At 47.8% G+C, this 17,282-nt stretch overlaps 1 protein-coding gene and 1 pseudogene across 1 annotated transcript in view; one reads left to right on the top strand and one right to left on the bottom strand.

Moving 5' to 3' along the window:
- Window positions 1-1,374: 1,374 nt before the first annotated feature.
- On the bottom strand, window positions 1,375-2,741 carry LOC139011542 (DNA-directed RNA polymerase II subunit RPB2 pseudogene; annotated as a pseudogene).
- Window positions 2,742-4,845: 2,104 nt separating this feature from the next.
- The window catches only part of LOC139011543 (THO complex subunit 2-like), a 28,722-nt gene continuing 16,285 nt past the window's right edge, over window positions 4,846-17,282 (top strand). The window contains 2 exon segments of the mRNA XM_070417039.1: window positions 4,846-6,261; window positions 8,130-11,384. Coding sequence (XP_070273140.1) covers window positions 4,846-6,261; window positions 8,130-11,384 — 4,671 coding nt within the window.

Consider the following 17,282-nt stretch of genomic DNA (forward strand, 5'->3'; position numbering starts at 1 on the left):
GCCCCCGGCCTGCAGGCGCCTGCGGGTTAGTGATCTGATCTGATCTGATGGGCGGCTCTCCCACAGGATTCACGGGAACCCCCGCTGTGCCGTCGGGGACCTGGGATGGGACTGAGGTGAGGCAACTGGGGCCCAAGCACTGAGGCATCTGATTCCTCGGCAGAGAAGCCTGTGCCAGGGAAAGGGCAGGCGTGGGCCAGGAGCCCGTCCTCCGGGGCGGGGGTGGGGGGGGGACTGGGGGGGGGAGGGGAGGGGTTAACAGCAAGAGCCGGGGCCCTTTCCCCAGTGACTGGGCAGAAGCGTCCAGAAGGGAGCGGGAGGCGAAGTGCAGCGGAGCTTCCTCGGGGCCGGCCTGGGCGGGAGGGGCCGGCAGACGAGTGCCCCCCCGCCCCCATGAGACCTAGTTAGTCTCACTCGGGGGCGCAGACACCCCCAGCGCCCCCCCCCCCTCATCGGGCACCTCAAGATAGTCCACTGGACAGACAGGCCCCTCCTGAGAAAGGGAAAGGGGCGCAGGAGCGCCCTAAAGGGCTTGTCCGTATCCTCCGCCTGCAGCGCCCGCTCTCCTGTGATCACCGCCCCCCGCGCCCGTGCTGCTCAGTGGGATGCGGAGGCGCTGTGGCCCCGCCAGGACCCTGTTCCCACGGACGCGCTGTGGTCCTGCTCGCAGACCAGCTGCCGCCTGGACACCGCCTTTGGACAGCGGCTTTCACCACGCACTCTCCTGCTGCCAATTCCCACCCAGCGGGACCACTTGCCCTCTGCGCCCCCAGGACGCCCCGCGGGGGACCCGTGTGCGCCCCCAGGACGCCCCGCGGGGGACCCGTGTGCGCCCCCAGGACGCCCCGCGGGGGACCCGTGTGCGCCCCCAGGACGCCCCGCGGGGGACCCGTGTGCGCCCCCAGGACGCCCCGCGGGGGACCCGTGCGCGATCCCAGGACGCCCCTGGCTCCCGGTCGCCCCGCCCCGCACCCCCGGACGCCCCGCCCCGCGCCGGCCGCAGCCTCGAAGCCTGTCTCCTGGGTCCCTGAAGGCGCGCCTGCTCCGGGAGCCCCAGGCCTCCCTCGGGGCCGCTGACCCTCTTCGCTCCCAGATTCTTCAGGACTTTGTTCCAGGAAATCACCGCGTCAGCCTCCCGGACGCCCTGCCGGAGGCGCCGAGCGCTGGGCCCCGGGGGCCTTGACTGCCGCTCTGGCCAACACTCACGATCCCCCAGAGCCGCGGCAGCAGCGGGAACAGCTCCCAGGCCCTGTGGCTTGATGGGTTTTCTATCCCAGAGTAACTTCCATGGCAGCCACGTCCTGCGCGCTGCTGACCCATCACATGCGGGCAGATGCCGTGGTGATTCGGCAGGTTGTTGTGTGGACGTGAGCTTCACAGCAGTTGGTGCGCTAGGAAGGAGAGTGCAATACTCATAGACATAAGCTCTTGAAACAACAGTTTGCATGCATAAGGCATTCGCACCAAAGAAATCTGGGTTTTGTTCCAACAGCCCCTGCATTCATAGGTATGGGTCCTGGTGTGAGCAATTGCCATTATTCCACAAAGATTGCAAACATGAACCTGATATGAATCTGATGCTTCAAACAGTCTTTCCCTTAAAAACTGGGCTGCCCCATGGGCAATCTGACAGTCTCGTTCCATTTCACCAAAACTCAGGCCACCATCCCAGGATCTATCCTCCATGGGCTATCTGGTAAGGTTCTGAATAGGCCCCCTAGCACCAGAATGAATCTTGTCACCCACCATATGCTTCAAACGCTGGGAATAAGTGGGGCCGATGAAAATTTGTGATGTGATTTTTCTACCAGTGAATCCATTGTACAAGACCTCATTTCCTCTTAGATGGTAGCCATAATTGGACAAAAGGTGAGAAATCTTCTGCACATGAACGGCATCGTTAAATGGAGTGGCATCACCAACTTCGCCTTTGATAGCTGACACCTTCCCTTGAAGACATTCAACCAAGTGACCAATGGTCATACGAGAGGGGATGGCATGGGGATTTATGATGATATCAGGGGTGATTCCTTCGCAGGTGAAAGGCATATCCTCTTGTCTATACTGAATACCACAAGTACCCTTTTGGCCGTGTCGACTGGCAAATTTGTCTCCAATCTGTGGAATTCTAACAGAGCGTACCCTTATTTTACAAAATTTATATCCTTCCTGGTTGAGAGTTACCATAACCTGGTCCACAATGCCTGTCTCACTAGTCCTGAGAAAAGTGCTAGTCTCTCTCGGTATAGCGTCTGTTAGTGCTCTCCAGCTCATCTTCATTTTCAGGCAGGGTGACTGTTTTGCCTATAATAACATCGTCCCCCAATTCACGGACCCCGGGAGCTATCAGACCGTCATCATCCAGCTTGTCATAGACGGCATGCCTCATACCTTGGCATGTTTCACGGGTAGGCTTCTCAAAAACTTCTTCTTGGTCAAATCCTTTTTAGACTCCTGTTCTTTGTATGATCGATAGAAAACAGACCTGAAAAAGCCTCAGTCTACCGCTGAATGATTCATGATAATGGAGTCTTCTTGATTATAGCCAGTGTATGATGCAATGGCCACAATTGAATTGATACCTGCTGGCAACTCTTTAAATCGCAGATATTCCATAGACAGTGTAGTCACAAGCAGGTTTTGAGGATAATAGAGAACATGGGCCAATGTATCCATAAGACGTGAAAGTTGGTGACATAAACTCCCATGGCCTGCAGGACAGAGACCATAAATTCCTTCATTGCTATTGTTGTCACGTGTATTATTGCCTGTTAACTATCTATCCTGCACCCACCTAAGTAAAAGAAGTAGGTGTGGCCCTGGCCGGTTTGTCTCAGTGGGTAGAGCCGATGTCAGCCTGCGGCAGACCCTAAGGTCCCAGGTTCGATTTCGGATCCCCAGCACATGCCCGCCCAGGTCACGGGCTTGAGTGAACCCCACTAGGGGATGTGCAGGAGGTGGCCAATCCAAGATTCTCTCTCATGGATGAGGTTTCTCTCTCCCTCCCTCTCCCTTCCTCTCTGTAAAAAATCAATAAAATATATTTTTTAAAAAATAAAAAGTAGTGTGCGTCTATCATTTTACTTTTTATTCAATCCCAGAGGTCCCCCCCCCCACTTTTCTCCGTCTCTTGCTCCCTCCCTCCCTCCCGCCCTTTCTCCCTCCTTCATCTATCACCAGTGGATTTCCTGTAACTCACTTATGTCTCCTCCTTGGATTGGATTGTCACGTATAAAACAAAGTGACGCCCCGGCCGGTTTTGGTCAGTGGGTAGAGCACCGGCCTGGGGACCAAAGGGTCCCGGGTTAGATTTCAGTCAACGGCGCAGGCCCGGTTGTGGGCTCGATCCCTAGTAGCGGGTGTGCAGGAGGCAGTGGACGGTGATCCTCTCTCATCCTGGACGTTTCCATCGCTCTCTCCCTCTCCCTTTCTCTCAGAAATCAATAAAAATATATTAAATAATAATTGTAAAAAAGAATGAATAAAACAAAGTGAAAAACAGCCATTCTCTGGAGCATTGTCCCAACCCCCTGAGATTCTGCTTCCCGGCAAGTGTGGACAGTTTGGCTGAAGTAAACTCATAGAAGTTCTCTACGGTTTGCATGTTTTTACATGAACACGACATATACACCTGCTGGTTTCTGAGGGCGAGGCAACAGAATCTGTCCATGAGGTCTGCTGTGAAACTGTAGAGTAGTCTGTTTCTGCTGTCAGAAGCCAGGTCACCCTTAGAAAGAGTGTAGAAAAAAAAACAAAAACAACAACAACAACAAAACACACAAAAAAAGAGACAGAAATTGTTCTTAATATGTTTGCTCATCTTCTTGGCACTATGTGTTTTAACCAAGGTCACCTCTCTGAGAAAGGTTGTTTCCCCAGGTGGGGATTTTTCCCGGAAGTTAGGGAGGGGATACAACCCCTTAACTAAGTGCCAGGCGGGTAGTTAATCCCTTTAACTACGAACAATCACCCTTAAGCTACATAATCTTTACTCCTTGGAATGGAGATAAGAAATGAGATATATGTAATTTTCTACAGCATCTATGAAATAGTGACTACAGTTCATACTGTATTGCATATTGAAAAGTTTCACGTTTCTACCAGAAAACACATTGACATTCTGTTAGGGTGTCGGCCTCCAAGTGTTTTCTATGTGTCGTAACCCTAATGACCTATCAGACTTTCATCTGTATAATCCATTTAAGGTGCTTATTTCCTTTTGGGGATTTTAGCCAATCTCAGCAAGGGGGTGTGGCCTACGGGAAGCCCTGTAAAAGGCTCATCTGAGCAGCGAACACATCACTTCTCCAGAGCAGACTGACTGAAGTTGGAGCTGCCAGTTGAGTGAAGAGAATTCCTACTGACCCTGATATCGACAGAACTTACCGAGGTGGGAGCATTCATAGTAGACCCTGGTGAGTATGGAATTTAGAATGTATGTGTTTTTATTTTTTTGAGTAAATATCTCAAAAAATGCCTACTTTATCTTATTACAAATATTTTCGATTTACCACTGCAATTACTGGTATCTTCTCTAAGTAGAGAAGTAGATTTCTTAGTTAATTGACATGACATCAATATATGAAATACCTGGAATTGGAGCACTTTAATAGAGTGATATTTGGTATAATACGTTATTTCACTATTTTATTTTATTTTATTTTATTTTATTTTAGAAATCATTGGGGCCTGAAACTCGAAAAGCAAACGTGCAGCTTCCGGCATTCCTCGTGGGCGGTACTTCCCTTTGACCCCCCCCCCCTACCCCCCTGCGCTGACCTGAGGCACTCCTGGGCCTCTGTCACTAAGGCGGGGAAGATGGAGGCTGCGTCGGTGTCGGGGAAGATGGAAGCAGCATCTGTGTCGGTCCCCGTCGAGTGGATAAAGAACTGGGAGAAATCAGGAAGAGGCGACCTTCTGGACTTATGTTGGCTTCTCAGCAAAAACAAGAGCCACGGCAGTTCGACTTACAGAGATTTCCAGCGAGCTCTCTATGAGTTATCACACCATGTCATTCAAGGAAATATGAAGCCCGAACAAGTAGCTGACTTTTTAAATGACATCAGCGAATTTCGTGAGGATATGCCCTCCATTCTTGCTGATGTCTTTTGCATGTTAGATATTGAGACAACCGTTTTAGAAGAGAAGAGCAAGAGAGACTGTTTTATGCAATTGGTATTAGCGTGTTTGTATTTCGTTTCAGACACGATTCTAAAGGAACGCCTGGATCCAGAAACATTGGAATCATTAGGACTTATCAAACAATCACAGCAATTCGACCAAAGATCAGTTAAAATCAAGGCAAAACTCTTTTATAAGCAGCAAAAGTTCAATTTGTTAAGAGAAGAGAATGAAGGCTATGCTAAGCTGATTGCTGAATTGGGGCAAGATTTATCGGGAAATATTACTAGTGATTTAATTTTAGAAAATATCACATCTTTAATAGGATGCTTTAATCTAGATCCCAATAGAGTTTTGGGTGTCATTTTAGAAGTGTTTGAATGCAGACCAGAATATAATGACTTCTTTATATCTTTATTAGAATCTTATATGAATATATGTGGACCGCAAACACTTTGTCATATACTTGGGTTCCAATTCAAGTTTTACCAGGAGCCGAACAGAGAGACTCCTTCATCTTTATACAGAGTTGCAGCAGTGCTCCTACAAGGTAACCTTATTGATTTAAATGAACTTTATGTACATCTTCTTCCGGCTGATAATTGCATGATGGATGAATATAAACGAGAAATGGTGGAAGCTAAGGAAATTCTTAGAAAACTTACGGTGGCTGTATTGTCTTCTGAAAAAGTGGATAAGCAAGAGAAGGCAAAGGAAAAGGAGGAGGAGAAAGTAGAAAAGCCCCCGGACAACCAAAAACTTGGTTTGTTAGAAGCCTTATTAAAGATTGGCGATTGGCAGCATGCACAGAACATGATGGATCTGATGCCTCCATACTATGCTGCTTCCCATAAGCTAATAGCTCTTGCTATTTGCAAGCTTATTCACATAACTATTGAGCCTCTCTACCGAAGAGTTGGCGTTCCTAAAGGTGCTAAAGGCTCACCTGTGACTGCTTTGCCAAATAAGAGAGCACCAAAACAAGCAGAGAGCTTTGAGGATCTGAGGACAGATGTCTTCAATATGTTCTGTTACCTCGGTCCCCACCTTTCTTGGGATCCCATTTTATTTGCAAAAGTGGTGCGCATAGGCAAATCCTTTATGAAGGAGTTTCAGTCTGATGGAAGGGAACAAGAAGATAAAGAGAAAATGGAAGGGGGAGAGACCAAGATGGCGGCGTAGGTAAACACCGGAGACCGCTGCCGCAAACAACCATTTCAAAAATACAACTAAAAGACTGAACGGACATCACCCAGAACCACAGGAAGGCTGGCTGAAGAGAGACTCTACAACTAGAAGGAAAGAGAACAGCAAATCGAGGCTCAGAGGCGGCGCAGTGTGGAAAATACAAAGGTACCGAGGTGCGCGCGCAAAGCGGGCTGGTGGCTGAGGGCGCGGTTGTCGTTTTCTGTCGGGAGTGAGTCTCAGACTCTGGGCTCCAGATCCGGGCGAGTATCTAGGGACCCAGACTCAAACGGGAGAAGCGGGATTATCCGGCATCAGTTGGGACCTGAGGGCAGCTTTCTCTCCGAGGTTTGCAGTGGCTGCCGGGGTTCTGAGAAGCAGAGCCTCTGGGAACGGGACTGAGCGTGGCCATAACTGCTCCCTCCGCCCGCCCTGTTGATCCCGCCCCGCCCAAAACCTGCGCACAGCCATTTGCCGATTGCCTCAGGCAAAGGCTGGATTAGCACCTCCCCAGAAGGCAGACGTTTTCCACACAGCTGATTTCCACAGCCAGCCGGCCTGGTGGTCAAACCCCTCTAGTGTTAACTACAACAATTAAGGCTTGGCTAGAACAAGACTGCGCACAGAGACCACAAGGGGGTGCACCAAGAAAGCATAAAAGATGCGGAGACAAAAAAACATGACAGAAATGGAGGATATGGAGCTAAGAATCGCAATTTTGAGGGCTTGCCATAAATTTGTGCAGAGCCTCACGAAAACTAATGAGACCCTCGATGCTACGATAAAGAAATTAGAAAGTAAGCATACACGGACTGAAATAAAGAATATTATACCCAATAGCAGACCAGAGGAGTACAATAATCAAACCAAAGATTCGACAAAAAACACCCAATTGGAAAAGCAAAATGAAAAAAGAATCCGAAAGTGTGAAGATAGTGTAAGGAGCCTCTGGGACAGCTTTAAGCGGTCTAATATCAGAGTCATTGGAGTGCCAGAAGATGAGAGACAGCAAGATATTGAAAACCTATTTCAAGAAATAATGGCAGAAAACTTCCCCCACCTGGTGAAAGAAATGGACTTACAGGTCCAAGAAGCGCAGAGAACCCCAAACAAAAGGAATCCAAAGAGGACCACACCAAGACACATCATCATTAAAATGCCAAGAGCAAAAGACAAAGAGAAAATCTTAAAAGCAGCAAGAGAAAGAGGCTCAATTACCTACAAGGGAATACCCATACGACTGTCAGCTGATTTCTCAACAGAAACTTTGCAGGCCAGAAGGGAATGGCAAGAAATATTCAAAGTGCTGAATACCAAGAACCTACAACCAAGATTACTTTATCCAGCAAAGCTATCATTCAGAATTGAAGGTCAGATAAAGAGCTTCACAGATAAGGAAAAGCTAAAGGAGTTCATCACCGCCAAACCAGTATTATATGAAATGCTGAAAGGTATCCTTTAAGAAGAGGAAGAAGAAGAAAAAGGTAAAGATACAAATTATGAACAACAAACATGCATCTATCAACAAATGAATCTAAGAATCAAGTGAATAAATAACCTGATGTACAGAATGAACTGGTGATTATAATAGAATCAGGGACATAGAAAGGGAATAGACTGACTATTCTTGGGGGAAAAAGGGGTGTGGGAGATGCGGGAAGTGACTGGACAAAAATCATGCACCTATGGATGAACACAGTGGGTGGGGAGTGAGGGTGGAGGGTGGGGTGGGAGCTGGAAGGAGGGGAGTTATGGGGGGAAAAAAGAGGAACAAATGTAATAATCTGAACAATAAAGATTTAATTTAAAAAAAAAAAAAAAAAAAAGAGAAAATGGAAGTTATTCTTAGCTGTTTACTTGGCATTACTGACCAGGTCCTACTTCCATCTCTCTCTCTCATGGACTGCAATGCTTGTATGACTGAGGAACTATGGGGAATGTTGAAAACATTTCCATATCAGCATAGATATCGTCTGTATGGCCAGTGGAAGAATGAAACTTACAACAGTTCCTTACTTCTAGTAAAAGCTAAAGCTCAAACAATAGACAAAGCTAGAGATATCATGAACCATCTAACCAAGGAAAATGTGAGGCCTTCTGGAAGACAAATTGGGAAATTGAGCCACAGCAATCCAACTATTTTGTTTGATTGTATCTTGGCAAAAATACAGACGTGTGATGAGCTCATGGCACCTGTAGTAGATTCACTGAAATACCTCACTCCGTTAAATTATGATGTCTTGGCCTATTGCATCATCGAGGCTTTAGCAAATCCAGAAAAGGAAAGGATGAAACACGACGATACAACCAGTTCAAGCTGGCTTCGGCCTCTTGTTAGTTTCTGTGGTGCAGTTTTTCCTAAATATCCAATGGATCTGGCTGGTCTTCTGCAACACGTGGCTAATCAGCTCAAGGCAGGCAGAAGTATTGGCCTGCTCATATTGGAGGAGGTGGTGCACAAAATGGCAGGAGTAGGAATCACCGGGGAAGAGACAATGACAACGGAGCAACTAGAGGCCATGACTGGCGGAGAGCAACTGAGAGCTGAGGGAGGTTCTTGTGGCCAGATCAGAAACACTAAAAAATCCTCCCAGAGATTAAAGGATGCCCTATTGGACTATGATCTTGCTCTTCCCCTTGTTTTGATGATAGCTCAGCAGAGGGACAGGGTGATCTTTCAGGAAGGTGGAGAGAAACATTTGGAACTGGCGGGAAAGCTCTATGACCAGTGTCATGATGCCCTGGTACAGTTCGGTGGATTTTTAGCGTTGAATCTAAGCACAGAAGAGTACACAAAGAGAGTGCCTTCCATCGATGTGCTCTACAACGAATTTCATATACCCCATGATGCAGCATTTTTCTTGTCTAGGCCAATGTATGCACGCCATATTTCATCCAAATATGATGAACTTAAAGAATCAGACAAGGGAAGTAAACAGCAACATAAAGTTCACAAGTACATAGCATCATGTGAAATGGTGATGGCCCCTGTCCATGAAGCAGTAGGCTCATGGCACGTTTCCGAAGTCTGGGATGACATCAGCCCTCGGTTCTATGCCACATTCTGGTCGTTGACCATGTATGACCTTGCAGTTCCACACACCAGCTATGAACGGGAAGTCAGTAAACTTAAAGTCCAGATGAAAGCAGTTGATGACAATCAAGAAATGCCTCCAAAGAAAAAGAAAAAAGAAAAGGAGCGCTGTAGTGCTCTTCGGGACAAGCTTCTTGAAGAAGAAAAGAAACAGACGGAACATGTACAGCGAGTTCTACAGAGACTGAAACTGGAAAAGGACAACTGGCTTTTAGCCAAATCTAGACCAAAGGAGACCATCACAAAATTTTTACAGCTGTGTATATTTCCTCGATGTATTTTTTCAGCAATCGATGCTGTTTACTGTGCTCGTTTTGTTGAACTGGTACATCAACAGAAAACTCCAAATTTTTCCACACTTCTTTGCTATGATCGAGTTTTCTCTGACATAATTTTCACAGTTGCAAGCTGCACTGAAAATGAAGTGCGTCGATATGGGAGGTTTCTTTGCTGTATGTTAGAGACTGTGACTAGGTGGCACAGTGATAGAGCCACATATGAAAAGGAATGTGGAAATCACCCAGGATTCCTTACTATACTGCGGGCAACTGGATTTGATCGGGGAAATCAAGCTGATCAACTAGACTATGAAACTTTCCGACATGTGGTACATAAATGGCACTACAATCTAACCAAGGCATCGGTACATTGCCTTGAAACAGGTGAATATATTCACATTAGGAATATCTTGATTGTGCTAACAAAAATACTTCCTTGTTACCCGAAAGTTTTAAATCTGGGTCAGGCTTTGGAAAATAGAGTGCATAAAATCTGCCAAGAAGAAAAAGGGAAAAGGCGTCGTCTACATGCATTGGCTACCGGCTACTCTGGGCAGTTGAAATGTAGGAAGTCATACATGATACCTGAAAATGAGTTTCATCACAAAGACCCCACTCCGAAGAACGCAGTTGCCAGTGTACACAATGGGCCCGTTGGCGGGTCTTCATCTTCCATAGGAAGTGCATCTAAATCTCATGAAAGCAGTGCTGAGGAGAATGATAAATCAGTGGAGAGATCTGAGGGTGGTGTGAAAGCTGTCCATAAAGCTTCTAGTGCCACACTCAAAGGCAATTCAAGCAATGGCAATAGTGGCTTTAATAGCAGCAACATCGTTAAAGAAAATGACAAAGAGAGAAGGAAGGAAAAGGAGAAAAGAGAAAAGACTCCAGAGGCCAGGGTACTTGGTAAAGATGGTAAAGAAAAGCGGCCAAAGGAAGAAAGGCCAAAGAAAGATGAAAAAGCAAGAGAGACAAAGGAAAGAACACCTAAGACCAACAAAGAGAAAGAAAAATTCAAGAAGGAAGAAAAGGCTAAAGGTGAGAAATTCAAGACCACTGTCCCCAACATAGAATCAAAATTGACTCAAGAAAAGGAAAGAGAGAAGGAGGCATTCAGAGAAAGAGATAGAGCAAAGGAAATAAAATCAAAAGAAAATGTTAAAGGAGGAGAAAAAAGACCAGTTTCTGGGCCCTTGAAGTCACCTGTTCCCCGATCAGATATTACTGAGCCTGAAAGGGGACAAAAACGCCAGCGTAAAATTGATAGACACCCTTCTCCATCACATACCTCAACCAGAAAGGACAGTCTCATCGAACTCAAGGAGTCTTCAGCAACGCTGTACCTTATTCATACCCCTTCACCACTAATCAAGAGTAAGGAGAGAGAAACAGACAAGAAAGAATTGGGCAAGTCAAGGGAACGATCCAGAGAAAGAGAGAAAGAAGAAAAGGGCAGAAAAGGTCGGAAACGGCATCACTCAAACAGTGACCAGGAAGTGCTACCAGACCTAAGGAAGAGGCGAAGGAAAGGAGAAAACAGAACGATGGCCGTTTAAAAACACAAAAGTGAAAATCCATGCGATTCTCCTTATCCAAATGAGAAAAACAAGGGGGGAAAAAAGTCAAAATCTTCAGGCAATGAAAAAGGCAGCGATTCATTTAAATCTGAAAAGATGGATAAAATCTCCTCCAGTGGCAAAAAGGGGATATACAGACCCCTAAGTTGAAGGTCTCCTGGAGGAGGATGCCAACGCTCCCTGCATCACTCTCAGAATGCTATCTCCCATAATTAAGAGCTTCTGGTGTTGTCCATTTCAGGGGAATCTGCTTTAAGTCAAAAGATGACTACAACCCACCATCCTCTAGACAAGTCATTCCAAAGTCACCAGTTGTCAGGATGTTATTTTCACCTCTAGTCAGTACCTTGCAGCAAGGTTCCTGTGTATACAATCTTCATTTGAAATTCGCCACCCAGAAGCAGCATCTGATGAAAATTTCATCCCTTTTTTCTCAGAAAAGAGAGGAACCACCTCCGGGGACTAGTTCCTTAATGATGTGAATAGACTGCGTTTATGTGCAAACTCCTATACCTTTGACAATATTGGGATGACTGATTGTATTACATGAGGATTTTGGCTTCTTGTAAAAAATTTAACTTTAGTTCCTGCCGGGAGCCGATCCACCCTTGCTGCTTGACGCAGTCCCTGCAGGGAAGAAACATCTGCACAGCTTATGTTTCAAGGAACCTGGCGTATATGACAGGTGTTTGCTCCCCCTCTTAAGCGCTATGTGTTTTAGCCAGGACCACCTCCCCGAGAAAGGTTGTTTCCCCAGCTTAGGGGTTAACAGGACTAAGGAAGAGAATAAATCAGTAAATCCCCCTAGAGTTACAGAAATACCATGTACTACTTATGAAGGACTTGGACTAAGACTGTTGGCAATAAATGTGGGAATTGTTGGGCCCACATCCCCAGGGGTCTGCCCACCAGGGAAAGCTCCAGAGCCTATACCCCTGGAGATCCACTGACACGAGGAAGTCCCAGGGAAGGGAAGCAGCAAGGCTGGGAGGACATGACCTTGACTGGGTAGGATAAACTCCTTCAGTCACTTCCTTGTAGCTTATCAGTAGAGCAATAGAATAGTGATCTTGGAATAGCCCTTATAATGGAACACAAGAGATTAACCTAGACAAGATCAAAATCAACAGAACTAGACAGAGACAGGATTATGGACATGAAATTAGGAACTGTAGAAGGTTTCCTGAAACATACCATGACGTAATTATAGAGGCACGCTTATGGGATCAAATAGTATAAATATAGATGTAATAGAACAATAAAAAGAGAACCCAACCATGATGATCAACTGAATGCTGCCTCTGTGTCATTCATTCTTCACCGACTCCGTCCACACCTCCATGGGAACCCCTGGACCTGCTGGGGCTGGACCCCAGCAACTTCCTGGGAAAGATCATTTTTACATGTTGTAACAGCAGTAGCAGTTTGAGCCTTTCATATGCCCTTAAATATGTCACCAGATTTTCCCTTGCTCAGTCATCCTCCTGTTGTGACATCTTCATGATTGAGAACACATTTCTTATTCTAGTTATGGCCATACTGACCATGATAAATCCTAACCCTAACCCTAAACGTAACCCTCACTCTCACCCTCACCCTACACTAACCCTCACATTCACCCTCACCCTCACCCTAAGCCTAAATACTCACCCTAAACACTCACCCTCACCCTCACCCTCACCCTAAGCCTAAACACTCACCCTCACCCTCACCTTAACACCCTAAACCTAAACTTAACAACCCCATCCCTAACCCTAACAACCCTAACCCTCACCCTCACCCTAATCCTAACCCAAACCTGACCCTGACCCTGACAATAAACCTAACACTAACCCTGAAACTGACCCTGATGCTGACCCTTATCCTGACACTTACCCTGACCCTGAATCTAACCCTGACCCTGATCCTGATCCCCACACTAACCGTGACACTGACCCTAAACCTAACCCTAACCCTGACCCTAAACCTAACCCTGACCGTGACCCTAACCTGACCCTGACAATAAACCTAACACTAACCCTGACCCTGACCCTGATGCTGACCCTTACCCTGACCCTGAGGCTGACCCTGAATCTAAACCTGACCCTGACCCTGACACTTACCTTTACCCTGACCCTGACCCTAGATCTGACCCTAACCCTGACCCTGACACCCTATCCCCTATCTCCTATCCCCTATCCCCTATCCCCGGGCATCCACCACCTGGGTTTTCCCCGGAAGGCCCCGTGGGTGGCCTGGCAGTGGACGGGGGACTGGAAATGCTTTTTGGGGGGTGGGGTGTGACTGAGGACAGAGAGGACATTCCCAAAACACTTTTTGCAGACCGGGACCCTTAAAACCTAAAACCCAAAACCCAGGGACTCTGAAAGCCTAAACGAGGCGAGTATTCCTGGGACAACAATGTAGGAATCATTTTCTCTTTTTTTTCCTTTCAGTCCTTTTTTTTCGGTTTTTTTTTTTTTTTTTTTTTTTTTTTTGGAATTGAATGTATTGGGGGAGACATCGGTTAATAAAATGAAATGGAATGCCATAGGATAAAATGGAAGGTGTATATACATAAGAAGCTTTGCATTGTGGATGAAAAGGGGCCACATGCTCATCTGACCCACTCCGGGGAGGCCTGGCCTGGCCTTGCAAACTCAGACACCTAAAGTGATCACCCAGGACGTTCTGAAATTAAAAAGACTTTTTAAAGTAGAAAGCAGTGTATAGTGAGAGGGTAGTCATGCCCTAGGCCAGGTGTCTTCCCTGAGAGAGATCATCTTTGAACTTACTGGTATCTGAGCCTATTGTCTTTCTATGCCTCTAGGATCGCATGTCTTTGGATTAGTGAATGCCACAGTAACAAGTCACTTTCCTTTTTTCCAGTTCCCTCGGGGCACAGCCAAGGGTGCCAGGGTAGAGACCACAAATTCCCTCATTGCTACCTGTTGTATATTTTTTAAAAAGCAAGGGACACATGAATAAACAAGTGAAAAAACAATGTTCTCTCTCTCTCCCTCTCCCTCTCCCTCTCCCTTTCCCTCTCCCTCTTCCTCTCCCTCTCCCTCTCCTCTCCCTCTCCCTCTCCTTCCCACTGTCTTTTTATTATTATTTTTTTAAAATATATTTTATTGATTTTTTACAGAGAGGAAGGGAGAGGGATAGAGAGTTAGAAACATCGATGAGAGAGAAACATCGATCAGCTGCCTCTTGCACACTCCCCACTGGGGATGTGCCCGCAACCAAGGTACATGCCCTTGACCGGAATCGAACCTGGGACCCTTGAGTCCGCAGGCCGACGCTCTATCCACTGAGCCAAACCGGTTAGGGCCCCACTGTCTTTTTAAACAACAACAATCAAATGGCTCTAGCCGGTTTTGCTCAGTTGATAGAGCATCAGTCTGTGGACCTCGAAGAGTCCCAGGTTCGATTCCGGTCAAGGGCACATGCCTGGGTTGCGAGCTAGATTCCCAGTGTGGGGTGTGCAGGAGGCAGCTGACCGGTGATTCTCTCTCATCGTGGATGTTCTATCGCTCTCTCCCTCTCCCTTCCTCTCCGAAATCAATAAAGATATATTTTAAAACACACACAGGCGCACACACACACACACACACACACACACACCAACAACAAAAAGGTATTAATCCACCTCCGTGTAGTAAAAAGTATACTTGTACAATGTTTTGTACTTGAATTTTGTGCTATTAAAATGGGGGGAGTTAAAACGCAGGATTTGGGGCGGCGGGGAGAGGATAAAAGAGAGGGATTGACCTTTGCCGTTTCAAAATGGCGGCTGCTGCCCTAACTGGTTTGGCTCAGTGGATAGAGCATCGGCCTGCGGACTAAAGGGTCCCAGGTTCGATTCCGGTCAAGGGCATATACCTCAGTTGTGGGCATATCCCCATTAGTAGGTTTGCAGGAGGCAGCTGATTGAGGTTTCTCTATCTTTGAGGTTTCTAATTCTCTATCCCTCTTCCTTCCACTCTGGAAATAAAATCAATAAAATATATTTAAAAACAAAATGGCGGCTTCCAAGTTACTGGAAGCAAAATGGTGGAAGTATGCCAGGGTCACCCACATCACGGGACAGCGCATGAACAGTAAGGTAGAGATCCACCTCATGTGCCGCATCCACCTGCCAGATGGCGAGATCTTCCGCAACTTCAACGAGCTCTCCCGCGTGGTCCAGTAGATTGATGAGCAGGTGATCCGGGAGCAGCAGCAGCAGCAAGAAGACGAGACTGAGGAAAGCCAGGGCCATGGCTGGCAGGGCCCTGCCCGGCCCAGAGTCGGGGAGTCCAAGGCTGCAGCTTCAGAGGAGCAGCCTGTTCCATATTCTGGCTGTGGACGTGGGCTCAAGAGACCAGAATTACCCCCGAACCTGCAGGATGTGTTTCTATAGCGTGGAAACTATTAGTGTTAACTTACCTACCTTCGTCTTCGCCAGGCGCCGCCCTGGAGTCTTCATCCTGTTCGATGAGAACCACTTCGGGTTCATCTGGCTGGAGGCAAAATACTTCATCCTGTTCGGCAGAGGCCAGAACACCTTCCAGAATGTGGAGGCACCATCCCCACAGGCCTTCCTGGAGATGCTCTCGAACATTCAGTCCGGACCCTCTGGGAGGAGCAGCTTGCATGCACTTTGAAGATTTGACCTTCTGACCTGGTTATATATAAAAAATAAAAAAAACCCTCCTTTTAAAATTAAGAAAAAAAAAAAACCTCCTTAGAAATGACATTGACACAGCCTTTCAATACGTAGACGCTTAGGCAAGCCCATGTGGCCCGGCCCGGACTTGGTCTCTAGGCAGGGGCCTGACCATCCAGAGAGGGGGTGGGGGTGGGGGGGAGTGTCGACCAGATGTCCCAACCCAAAGCAGGGCCGAAGAGCCCATCCCGCCCTCAGCTGGTCGAGAAGCGCCAATGCAAGCCACCCTCCTGCAGCCACCTCTGGGGAAGGCAGAGCCAGGTGCCTGGACTTGACCTGAGGGGGGAAGGACAAGCAGGGGGCGCGCTGTCTTCCAGAAGGCAGGGGCTGAAGAGTGATCGTAGATGCCAACGGACCATTCAAAGCAAGGATTGTCCGTGCGTGACTGCGGATGTACACGCACACCCACACCCATACACCTACACCCCCCTCCCCCCCACACACACACACTCAGGGGAGCACAAGGTCCGCTAACAAGATATCTGCTGAGTGACGCACGCCTAGGAGATTTACTGTAATTTTTTTCCTTGTGGCTTGTCCTGGGCCCACCGGAGCCTGTCTAAATAGGTATTGTCCCCTCTTCAACCCAGAAAACGGCGATGCCGCCCTGCAAGGCGTGGAGACGGAGCCCTGCGGGCCTCCTTGGACAACTGCCCCATCTCCCAAGCCCTCCCCAAGCCCGGGAATCGCTTCGGCGGGCCGGTGGCGCCCTCTACTGGTCCTGGAGCGCCAATGCAAGCCTCCTACCCACCCACCCCCACCCACTTCCTCAGCCTCAGCTGGGGAAGGCAGAGCCAGGTGTCTGGACCTCCCAGGTGTGCGTAGACCCCAGGGGTGGGGGAAGGTCCAGCTGGGGGCGTTGTCTGCCAGAAGGCAGGTGTGTGCGTGTGTGTGTGGCAGGAGGGAGGACGGGGCGGGGGGAGAAGAGGGGTGCTCTCAGATGCCATCCCACAATGGAAATCCACCAGTGGCCGCGGATATACACACACGGAGCACAATGTCGGGCACCGAGATTTCTGCTGAGTGACCCGCCTCTAGGAAATTCACTGTGGCTTTTTGCCGGGTGGCTCGGGCCTGTGAATGATATTTGATGCTCAGCTGAGATTCTGATCACACCTACAGTACAACTGACCTACTTGGCTTCAATGGTTTTGAAAAACAGACGTCATAGGGCACATCTGAAGGACGGCATCCTATTCATCTCCTAGAGTCGCCATGTCCCTCTGCCACCAAAGAGGTGGCTTACAAGAACAGAGAGCCCTGAGAGTCCAGATGCCAGGAGTCACAAATCAAGGTGCCAGCGGGACCCTTTTCCGTCTGGGGGCTCTGGGGAGCAC

This window comes from Myotis yumanensis, unplaced genomic scaffold (genome assembly GCF_028538775.1).
Source record: "Myotis yumanensis isolate MYYU_CA2020_CCGP unplaced genomic scaffold, mMyoYum1.0.hap1 SCAF_5, whole genome shotgun sequence".
NCBI classification, from domain to species: Eukaryota; Metazoa; Chordata; class Mammalia; order Chiroptera; family Vespertilionidae; genus Myotis; species Myotis yumanensis.